This window comes from Schistocerca piceifrons, chromosome 7 (genome assembly GCF_021461385.2).
Source record: "Schistocerca piceifrons isolate TAMUIC-IGC-003096 chromosome 7, iqSchPice1.1, whole genome shotgun sequence".
NCBI lineage: Eukaryota > Metazoa > Arthropoda > Insecta > Orthoptera > Acrididae > Schistocerca > Schistocerca piceifrons.
Window position 1 is genome coordinate 409,133,758 of NC_060144.1, and position 12,141 is coordinate 409,145,898.

The window sequence follows — 12,141 nt, forward strand, 5'->3', positions numbered from 1 at the left end:
GACATTTTGGTAACATGCATATAAGCAGCTGGAATTGTACTCGTACTGGAGTGTTTGTTTATTCATAAATCTGATGGACTAAATATATTAACTATAATTTGCACACTGACAAAGCCAATTGTATGAAAATATACTGAACAGCTGATGAACAGTCTATGAATTCTACTCCAATTTCCTACGAAAATTGGAGATCAGAATGTTCGTAGAACTGTAAAAAACACCAGTGGAAAACAACTTCACACTACCAGCTTTAAGTACGTAAATTCACTACGTGAAGTAATCACATCTAAAATATAATGTATTATAAAAAGATTGTTTCCTGTAAGCTTCGCTTTCAGTATTCACAGTAACAGAAGAGTTGATAGAAGACCTGATAAAAACCAGTGCAATTCCTATGATATTTGACATCTCAAATTCACCGAAAGCAGTATCTTCTGAACGAAAAATTCCAAAAACAAGGTCAGTAAACAAAACTGATTATAATGGTGGGTTACTCATTAGTTTCCATCTTTTAGACAGAATGTATCTGTAAATTTTGTTAGGTTGTAGAATGTAAGCCACTAATGTAAGGGCCTGTTCCAATCACTTGCACAGCCTGAAATGGTACTTTGAAGGCAACAACTTAGCGGCGAGCAAATTGTCCTGAACTAAACTGGAAGCTCATAAATTTATATAAAGTATTTCTGTTTAAAACTCTACAGTACTGAAATTCGTCCGTTGATGATGCTATCTGCTGGCATGAACTGTCGAATACGAACTTGTGCAGTCTGTTTCTTTACAAAGTAGTCAGTGATATGTTTCATTTGAAGAAACTTCAATATAGCAGTTTTCAGCCCTGACACTGCTATTCAAGCAGACCAAGGTAGCTGCAAGTGCAGTTTCGTGATTGGGAGTGCTGTCAAACGTTTCATGGGTCAGTACATGTCATTGGTTAAATTAGCATTGATAATTGCAACTGTGACGTAGAATCAGTCGACGTGCTGGTGAATTCCTACTTAAGCTTCATTTTTTAGATGAACAGTCTTAGTGAAATAACGATGTTTCGTAACTTTATTTCAGCCACCGAAGTATCTGTGAAGAAATTTGTGAATTGCAACTGATCTGTAGTAAAACTGAACTACTGTTAATTTGCAGTTGCTGAAAAGACTGAAAACAGGGGTAAGAGTGTAAATCATTAATCAAATACAACAGTGAGAAATGCTTTCTAGTATTTCCCATTTACATACCATTCTCTCTTCACAGACTGAGATGAGGCGATAGCTGCAATACAGATAACGAACAACCACCTTCAACATCCGGACCAGATGCAGTTTCTGCATCAAACCCTTGCTAATGGTCAAATAAGGCTGTGAGATCTACTGTAAAAGTGAAGTTGGTGCAAAGGGTGATGAATTTCAGGAGACTCCAAATTGCTATTGCCATTAGCATGAATACTCTCTTCCCAGGAATTTAAATAAGTGTGGTGCTTCGGGAATAAACCTTCTGTGCAAAACCTTATAAAGAAACTTTAACTAAAGTTTCAAGAAATATATTATACTCACTTACACCTACCTCTATCAAAAACGTTTAACTCTGTAATGTTGCGTCCAATGTACGTGTACTGAAGGACTGAAAGATTTCAGCTTTCAGTACTAAGTCACCATTGCTACATAACAAACTGTAGTTTCATTGCCTCTCCTTAAGTAGAAGCAACAACCACTGTAACTTCCTGTTTTGGTAAAATAACGTACAGTTTTTCACTTAAGTGTTGTGAAATAAAAATTTGTACTACTATGAATTCCTTGTGAACCTCTGCATAGTCCTCATGTCAGATACTGATTTGGTTCGAAGCTGTGAAAGCAAAATTGCAGTAGAGCATGCTTCTGATAAAGAACTGCGTCCATGTTCTCATTGCAGCGTAGGTGATTTTTGGATTAAGGTACAACCTTCCTCAAGTGTATCTGGGAAACAGATAAATGTTACGCTAGGCAATCCTTCCTGAACTCCTTGCATATTCAAGCCGAATATTAAGTATTTAGTGACAATAATATGGCTAGTGAACTTGTGACCAGATTTTCCCCTGCCAGCATTGTGTGTAGGCATATAAAGTTTCGCGGGTAATGAGTTACTATTGGTTTTCATGATACATTCCATACTTCCTCATGATGTATTTATTGATCAAAACACACACACACACACACACACACACACACACACACACACACACACACACACACACACACACACAGTAAAGATTAAAATGCCATAAACAAGTTAGTAGTTAGGTTTAGGGAATATGAAGGAAGCTGACTGAAAATAGTATTTTCGTATTCGTATACCTCACGTAGACAAATTTATCTAAATAAAGATGGCGCCAGTAACATGCACAATATACGTAACTGTTCGTCTGGTTGCTGCAGTGGCAGACGTAACAGCCGTGGATTGTTGCGGTAGTGCTGTATCACAATTCTGAAATATTTCCATTAGCAGGTACCATAATGTTCATGAAAGCATGTTTTATTCAAAGCAGCTGGAAAAATCTACCTCGCACATGATCAATATTTTCACTTACAATGACAATTTCCGACCGAAACGGTACACTCTCTCCAGAATGATAATTTCCAAAAGCGTATGCTTATTTTCCTAATGACCTTAAAGTGCATCGTCTGCTTTAGTCCCAATAGGGCGGCTCCGCAAGGAACGCTAGTGCCCAGAGCTCCTGTACATAGGCCTTGTCTGAAAGGGTGACATCTGAACTCTCGCCACAAGAAGCATGACATTTTAAGCAAACTGGAAGACGGGATACATATACAGCTCAAAGGTTAGCACCACCTACCTATATCTCAACATCGGTTTCGAGTAAAGAGGAGCAGGAATGAATAAGCCTTGTGAACCTGAGTTACGTAAAATTTTTGTCTATTCGAAGTGCCAATCTGAAACTAAATGTCTTAACCACACAGCGGATTTAAGACTTCAGACGACACGGCAATTAATATACCAAACCACACAGTATGAGATATATCAAGTTAATATTGGAGAATTCAATATCTTTTATAAAGGACAAAGATGTAAATTTTTATATTTACAGAACACACTAACGCCAATGATTGCAGATTTTCGTTTGGAAACAATCTTTGGACGAAGAAAAAAAGTTCGACGAAATGGAAAGCTTCTGTGAAATTATTCATTGATTTAAAAGGGAATACAGCTTTATTATTTAAAAGAAAGTCTAGAATATATCTTAAGACTGACAGATTCCCCCCACACCATCTCAGGATAGTGATGAGATACGCAGGTGGAATCCTCCGTGCTTCATGGTCTTGCTCATGCTAAACAGTACTAGGTAAGCTAAAATTAGCATTTTACTTCAGCCCAAAACAGAACAAGAAGTTTGTCAGGCAACTGTCAGTATGATTCTCCAATACGTGGCAGCAAGGTCTTCGGTATGGATAAATATTGGTTTATATAGTGGCCACCAGAACATCTATTCTGGCTCGTATGTCAGTGAAAAATTCTTCGGCCACTCCGAAACTTTTGTCTATTACACACATCAAAGGGTACCGACAGTACATTTTTCAAATTTAATACCAAGTAGATGTTTCCTGTGAATGGGTAGTTGTTCAAAATGGGTCCCCGTCATGTAATTGAATAATTTATTACATTAAACATTTATTCCATTAAATTTCCGTACAGACACCTGCGTAATGCAAATATCGTGCTGCACTTTGCATGTCATGAAGTAAATGTATGTAACCAATTGTGTAAGTCTAGCTTATCGGTAATATCGCATTAAACCTGTAAAATAACAGGATTGAGTCGATTTTGCAACATCATTGTCCTTGCAAAAGACTTCAACGGACGTAAAGGGAACTTCTATATCAGAATAGGATGATCCAGGAATTGTAATAAGCAAGCAAATAAAGAACATACTTTGGAATTAGTCCTCCAGTCATCCATAATTTCAGAACTATACAGCCTCCACTGTAATTTTTCTGCTCACTTGCCTCTGTCAACATGTCTATATCTCTTACCACAATCTCCATAAAATATTTTTTTTACAATCGTATATTTATCGAGTTCTGTAGAATGTCCAACAGCAATTTCTTCCATTGATCATGCATTTTTTAATCATTCAAGAGTCTACTGACGCAATCGACTGGTTGACAGCTTCAAAACACAATTTTCTGAAAATTCAGTTGAGTTTGCTGTGTTCTTTTTACTTTGATCGAAACGTTTTGGTGGATTGCGCTGACACAGTTTAGGTTCGTCAGTATCAAGATTAGCAGCAGCTTGATTACTTTTTTTGCCTAACTTCATTTAAAACCTCTAGTCATTGGAAACATCAGTAACTGTTTGTTCATACGATTCGGTAGATTACTTAAGTAATTCTGTTTAAAATTTCCACTTCGTAACATGGGTATAGCTAAATTAAAATAGCACTCGAACCGTCGCAAACAGTAGTCTTGATGCTTTAGGAAACACGAGTATCTCAGTTCCTTTTAAAACACGAATCACACTTCAATAACCATTATTATCGTAATAACATATGTTGTTGGACAAGAGGTAAGTTTGAAGAGTCCTCAACTTCAATCCGCAGCTCCTCGAACAGAGCAGTGTAATGCAGCACACAATAAATATGTGAAATGACACTATTAAAAAGACGAGTACTTCTGAAGTGTGAACTGTAAAAATTTAAAGTTAAAAAAGGTATATTATCACTTCCTTTCTGTGGTTAATTATTATTAAATGAAACACAAGAAAGGGAATATATATGTATATATAAATAAAGCGAAATGTAATGCAGGCTAAGTTAACTGACCTAGAATAAATCGTATCTTTGAAAGTATGCATTCTTTAACGAAATAAAATTAGTGAAGCTTTGCACTTAAGTTAATTGAATAATTTGAAATAATTCTTTCTGCTCCGGCTGCGGTGATATGTTACACAAAATAAATTTAAATACGCCGAGTAATGGCGGCCAATTGTTGCCAGTCAAAGATCACCGCTGCTCGCTTCGCAAGCTGAAAAAGAAATGCTAATTAACTTCTTGCAATTAATAATTCAGGAAGAATTGTTTGCATGGGTTCTTTAAGTAACAATGCTCTCACTTTTTGTAAATATATTTCCACTAAGCACAGAATACACACTTGAATTATTCGCTACGAACGAAAACAGAACAAAAGCTATCGGTTTACAAGAGCAAGCGTACCTTACATACAGCAGAAGAAATGATCTGACGAAGTGATTTGAAATACCTTTATTCATGATGTCAATTTCGAGAACGTTATGCACTACGATCTCGTCTAAATTAGATGAGTCAGGCGTTCTGTCGTAACCAACAAAATGAAAAACTTACGGGAAATCAGCTTTTAAGTTTTGAGGAAAATATCAACAAAACTCGCATAATTATGCTGCGCAGATATTCTATGTGTACTGAAAAGTAAAATTCGTCTTAGCTGCTGCTCATAACATTTTGTTTGCGAATATAAGAACTAAAATCAGAGGAAAGATGCCCGTAGATACCATATTTTTCATTCACGCATGAGAAATTGCTACCTTGTTATCTGCCAGATACCATGTTTCACAACTGACGTTAGTTAGCGCCTGCGTCCGGAGACGGACGGTTCCACGACCTATAATAGTGGTCTTTTTGGTTTTTCACTTCTCATTTCTTCCTTCCTTTCGTTGGTTCCTTTCCTTGCTCTTCTCCACCTCACTGTCTTCTTTACTCTTTCCCTTGACTTCTCCTTGCCTTCTCATTGCCTTTTTCTCCTTGCCTTCTTCTCCTTGCCTTCTTCTCCTTGCCTTCTTCTCCTTGCCTTCTTCTCCTTGCCTTCTTCTCCTTGCCTTCTTCTCCTTGCCTTCTTCTCCTTGCCTTCTTCTCCTTGCCTTCTTCTCCTTGCCTTCTTCTCCTTGCCTTCTTCTCCTTGCCTTCTTCTCCTTGCCTTCTTCTCCTTGCCTTCTTCTCCTTGCCTTCTTCTCCTTGCCTTCTTCTCCTTGCCTTCTTCTCCTTGCCTTCTTCTCCTTGCCTTCTTCTCCTTGCCTTCTTCTCCTTGCCTTCTTCTCCTTGCCTTCTTCTCCTTGCCTTCTTCTCCTTGCCTTCTTCTCCTTGCCTTCTTCTCCTTGCCTTCTTCTCCTTGCCTTCTTCTCCTTGCCTTCTTCTCCTTGCCTTCTTCTCCTTGCCTTCTTCTCCTTGCCTTCTTCTCCTTGCCTTCTTCTCCTTGCCTTCTTCTCCTTGCCTTCTTCTCCTTGCCTTCTTCTCCTTGCCTTCTTCTCCTTGCCTTCTTCTCCTTGCCTTCTTCTCCTTGCCTTCTTCTCCTTGCCTTCTTCTCCTTGCCTTCTTCTCCTTGCCTTCTTCTCCTTGCCTTCTTCTCCTTGCCTTCTTCTCCTTGCCTTCTTCTCCTTGCCTTCTTCTCCTTGCCTTCTTCTCCTTGCCTTCTTCTCCTTGCCTTCTTCTCCTTGCCTTCTTCTCCTTGCCTTCTTCTCCTTGCCTTCTTCTCCTTGCCTTCTTCTCCTTGCCTTCTTCTCCTTGCCTTCTTCTCCTTGCCTTCTTCTCCTTGCCTTCTTCTCCTTGCCTTCTTCTCCTTGCCTTCTTCTCCTTGCCTTCTTCTCCTTGCCTTCTTCTCCTTGCCTTCTTCTCCTTGCCTTCTTCTCCTTGCCTTCTTCTCCTTGCCTTCTTCTCCTTGCCTTCTTCTCCTTGCCTTCTTCTCCTTGCCTTCTTCTCCTTGCCTTCTTCTCCTTGCCTTCTTCTCCTTGCCTTCTTCTCCTTGCCTTCTTCTCCTTGCCTTCTTCTCCTTGCCTTCTTCTCCTTGCCTTCTTCTCCTTGCCTTCTCTGGTCTCCGCCTCGGCGTTTGAGACAGTCTGTCCTCTTTCTCCCTCTCTCTCTTCTTTTTCCTTCCTCCCTGTGCGTGCCTGAAGGCCGACCCACGCGTTCGCACGCGTAGCCGGTGACGGGGTAACGCGTAAGTCCCCGCCCTGGGTAGACATGTAAGGCACGCGCGTACCCCCTGGTAAAGGCCAGGCCCGGGGAGGGGTGATTGCCTGAGCTGATACCTTCTGACCATGCCGATTGGTCCCTCCGTCTGTTTCTCGGGAGGTGTGACCTGAGGTGTAAACATTCACCTAAGGCGGGAGTGCCCTCTGAGAGGGTCCCCACAAGGAAGGAGCGCGCCATCGAAGACGCTGGCAATCATGGGGGATTCCTCCGCAATGGATTCTAATCCATCTCTTTCGACTTCGACCCAAAAACGGAAACGTGACCAGCCAACAGTGACCAAAGTACTACCGCCTGCCCCACAGTTCCTCGTAGTTTCTCGATCTGAGGACGGAAAGGATTTTTCCTCTGTCAACCCTTTCGTTATTCAGAAGGGCGTAGATGCCATAGCCGGATCTGTCAAATCTTGTACCAGGTTGCGTAACGGCACCTTATTACTAGAAACTGAGAGTGCCTTTCAGGCACAAAAACTGCTTCGGGCCACCCTCCTGTACACGTTCCCTGTCCGGGTGGAAGCCCACCGAACTTTGAATTCGTCTCGTGGTGTAGTCTATACTAGCTCCCTGGACGGATTGACTGACGAGGAGCTTCAATCATTCCTCGCTGAGCAGGGCGTGACGGCTGTCCATAGGGTCATGAAAAAGGTCAACAATGACCTTGTACCAACCCGGACAATTTTCTTGACCTTCGATAGTGTTAAGCTGCCATCGCGCATCAAGGCGGGCTACGAGGTTATTTCTGTTCGCCCTTATGTCCCGACACCTACGCGCTGCTACCAGTGTCAGCGTTTCAATCACACTCGACAGTCTTGTTCCAATGCGGCTAAATGTGTCACTTGTGGCAGGGATGCCCATGAGGGTGACTGTCCACCTCCGTCTCCTCGTTGTGTGAACTGTCAGGGTGACCATGCCGCATCCTCCCGCGACTGTCCTGTCTATAAGGAAGAACGCTGTATCCAGGAAATTCGGGTCAAAGAGAAAGTGTCCACCTCGGCTGCTCGCAAGCTATTGGCTAATAGGAAGCCCACGCTGCTCCCAGCTGGGAAATACAGTACTGTCCTCGCCTCTCCTCGGACTACCCGGGAGGTAGCAACCCAGACATGCGATCTGACCTTCAGCACCACGGTCGTCCGTTCGGCCAGTGCTAAGGTCGCGCGGTCGACGTCTCCTCTTCCTCCCATCACCCCACAGACACGAGCACCTTCCTCAGCTTCTGCTAAGACGAAGACATCGAAGTCAGATGCACGGGCCTTCAAGAAGGAACCATCCCGTGCAGATTTCCTCCGTACCTCGACCTCCCAGCCTTCGACCGGTACTTCCACTACACGTCCTTCCAAAAAGGCGCATAGGAAGCACAGTTCTCCTTCTCCGCCACGGCGCATTTCTTCTCCTGCGCCACCCAGCGGTTGCCGCCCCAGGCCGTCATCCGTTTCGCCTGGCCGCACCGCTGGTCGCCGTACATCTGGCCGTTCACTGGCGGAGGAAGCTCCCCCTCCCGGCCATCCTCCCGAGATGGCCGATGACCCTATAGACCCAATGGACGATGACTGTCCGCCTACTGATAGCGGCGACAGTGCTCGCTCGAAGCCAGGCCCTAAGCGGCCGTCGAGGTGACCACTTCTCTCATGTTCCTTTTCTTACGATGGCACTTATTCACTGGAATATTCGCAGCATTCGCTCCAACCGAGAGGACTTGAAGTTGCTGCTCCGCTTGCACCGTCCGCTTGTCGTAGCCCTCCAGGAAACGAAGCTACGCCCATGCGATCAAATTGCCTTGGCACACTACACCTCTGTGCGTTTTGACCTACCCCCTGTGGTAGGTATCCCAGCTCATGGAGGGGTTATGTTGCTGGTCCGGGATGATATTTACTACGATCCCATCACGTTGCACACCGGCCTGCAGGCAGTTGCCATCCGCATTACTCTCCCCACTTTTACGTTTTCCTTTTGTACCGCTTACACTCCATCGTCATCTGCCGTTACCAGGGCAGACGTGATGCAACTTATTGCGCAGCTACCTGCACCATTTTTGTTAACTGGAGACTTCAATGCTCACCATCCCCTTTGGGGCTCTCCAGCATCCTGCCCGAGGGGCTCCTTGTTAGCAGACCTTTTCAACCAGCTCGATCTTGTCTGCCTCAATACTGGCGCCCCTACTTTTCTTTCGGACACATCTCACACCTATTCCCATTTAGACCTCTCTATATGTACTCCCCAACTTGCACGCCGGTTTGAGTGGTATGCACTTTCTGATACATATTCGAGCGACCACTTCCCGTGTGTTATCCATCTCCTGCAGCATACCCCCTCTCCGTGCTTCTCTAATTGGACCATCTCCAAGGCAGACTGGGGGCTCTTCCCTTCCAGGGCGACCTTTCAGGATCAAACCTTTACAAGCTGTGATCGTCAGGTCGCACACCTCACGGAAGTCATTCTCGCTGCTGCTGAATATTCCATCCCTCACCCTCCTTCTTCTCCACGTCGCGTACCGGTCCCCTGGTGGACCGCAGCGTGTAGAGACGCTTTACGTGCTCGTCGACGTGCTTTACGCACATTTAAACGCCACCCTACAGTGGCGAATTGTATCAATTATAAACGATTACGTGCTCAGTGTCGTCGTATTATCAAAGAAAGCAAGAAAGCCAGCTGGGCTGCTTTCACAAGCACCTTCAACAGTTTTACTCCTTCTGTTGTCTGGGGTAGCCTGCGCCGGCTATCTGGCACTAAGGTCCACTCACCAGTTTCTGGCTTGAAGGTCGCGAATGACGTCCTTGTGGCCCCTGAGGCTGTCTCCAATGCCTTCGGCCGCTTTTTCGCAGAGGTTTCGAGCTCCGCTCATTACCACCCTGCCTTCCTCCCCCGCAAACAGGCAGAGGAGGCTAGGCCACCTAACTTCCGCTCCTCGAATTGTGAAAGTTATAATGCCCCATTCACCATGCGGGAACTCGAAAACGCACTTGGCCGATCACGGTCCTCTGCTCCAGGGCCAGATTCTATTCATATTCAGATGCTGAAGAACCTTTCTCTTCTTCGTACATACAATCGCATCTGGATTGAGGGACATGTTCCCGCATGCTGGCGCGAGTCTATTGTTGTCCCGATTCCTAAGCCGGGGAAGGACAAGCACTTGCCTTCCAGTTATCGACCTATCTCGCTTACCAGCTGTGTCTGTAAAGTGATGGAGCGAATGGTTAACTCTCGATTGGTTTGGCTGCTCGAGTCTCGACGCCTACTTACCAATGTACAATGTGGATTTCGTAGGCGCCGCTCTGCTGTTGACCATCTGGTTACCTTGTCGACCTTCATTATGAATAACTTCTTGCGGAAGCGCCCGACCGCGGCTGTGTTCTTTGATTTGGAGAAGGCTTACGACACCTGTTGGAAGGCGGGCATTCTCCGCACCATGCATACATGGGGCCTTCGCGGTCGCCTCCCTCTTTTTATTCGTTCCTTTTTAATGGATCGACAGTTCAGGGTACGTGTGGGTTCTGTCCTGTCCGACACCTTTCGCCAGGAGAATGGGGTGCCACAGGGCTCAGTTTTGAGCGTCGCTCTCTTCGCCATCGCGACCAATCCAATAATGGATTGCCTCCCAGCTGATGTATCAGGCTCCCTTTTCGTGGACGATTTTACCATCTATTGTAGCGCGCAGTGTACACGTGTCCTGGAGCGCTGTCTTCAGCGTTCTCTTGACCGTCTTTACTCCTGGAGAGTCGCCAATGGCTTCCGTTTTTCTGCCGAGAAGACGGTCTGTATTAACTTCTGGCGCTACAAAGAGTTTCTCCCACCGTCCTTACGGCTCGGTCCCGTTGCTCTCCCAATCGTGGAGACAACCAAATTTTTAGGCCTTACATTTGACAGGAAACTTAGCTGGTCTCCACATGTGTCATATTTGGCCGCCCGTTGTACCCGTTCTTTAAATGTCCTCCGTGTTCTCAGTGGTCTGTCGTGGGGAGCGGATCGAACCGTCCTACTTCGTCTATATCGGTCGATCGTCCGCTCAAAGCTGGATTATGGGAGCTTCGTATACTCCTCTGCACGGCCATCCATCTTACGCCGCCTCAACTCCATACAACATCGGGGTTTACGACTTGCGATCGGAGCATTTTATACCAGTCCCGTAGAGAGTCTTCATGCTGACGCTGGCGAATTGCCACTCACCTACCGGCGCGATATACTGCTTTGTCGGTATGCCTGTCGGCTACTGTCAATGCCCGACCATCCGTCTTATCGTTCCTTTTTCGACGACTCTCTTGACCGTCAATACGGGTTGTATGTCTCTGCCCTGCTACCCCCTGGAGTTCGCTTTCGTCGCCTCCTTCAACACCTTAATTTTTCACTCCCTGCAACCTTTCGAGTGGGCGAGAGCCGCACGCCACCTTGGCTCCAGGCTCAGGTCCGCGTTCACCTTGACCTCAGCTCGCTCCCAAAAGAGGTCACCCCCGGTTCGGTCTACCACTCCCGTTTTTTGGAACTTCGTTCGAAGTTCATCGACATGACTTTCATTTATACAGATGGCTCTAAGACCAATGATGGGGTCGGGTGTTCCTTTATTGTCGAGGCACAAAGTTTTAAATACCGGCTCCATGGCCATTGTTCGGTCTTCACAGCTGAGCTCTTTGCCCTCTACCAGGCTGTTCTTTACATCTGCCACCACCGACATTCTGCTTATGTCATCTGCTCAGATTCCCTGAGCGCCATCCAGAGCCTCAGTGATCAGTACCCGGTTCACCCCTTCGTACACCGGATCCAACGCTCTCTTCAGCAGCTGGTGGACGTCGGTTCTCCAGTTAGCTTTATGTGGGTTCCTGGCCATGTCGGTATCCCTGGGAACGAAGCTGCAGATGCCGCGGCCAAGGCTGCGGTCCTCCAGCCTCGGACAGCTTCTTGTTGTGTCCCTTCGTCCGATTTTAGCAGGGTGATTTGTCGGCGCATCTTATCTCTGTGGCATGCCGATTGGGCTGCACTTACCGACAACAAGCTTCGGGCCTTAAAACCTCTTCCCGTGGCTTGGACGTCCTCCTCACGCCCTTCTCGGCGGGAGGAGGTCGTTTTAGCCCGGTTAAGAATTGGACACTGCCGGTTCAGCCATCGCCATCTGCTGACGGCTGCGCCGGCGCCGTTCTGCCCATGTGGGCACTTGCTGACGGTTAGACATATTTTAATGTC

General features: G+C 45.6%; 1 protein-coding gene across 1 annotated transcript in view; it reads right to left on the reverse strand.

Annotated features, from left to right (window-relative positions):
* Positions 1–5,704: 5,704 nt before the first annotated feature.
* The window catches only part of LOC124805737 (vicilin-like seed storage protein At2g18540), a 79,365-nt gene continuing 72,928 nt past the window's right edge, over positions 5,705–12,141 (reverse strand). The window contains exon 3 of the mRNA XM_047266306.1: positions 5,705–6,725. Coding sequence (XP_047122262.1) covers positions 5,705–6,725 — 1,021 coding nt within the window. The remainder of the gene's footprint in view (positions 6,726–12,141) is intronic.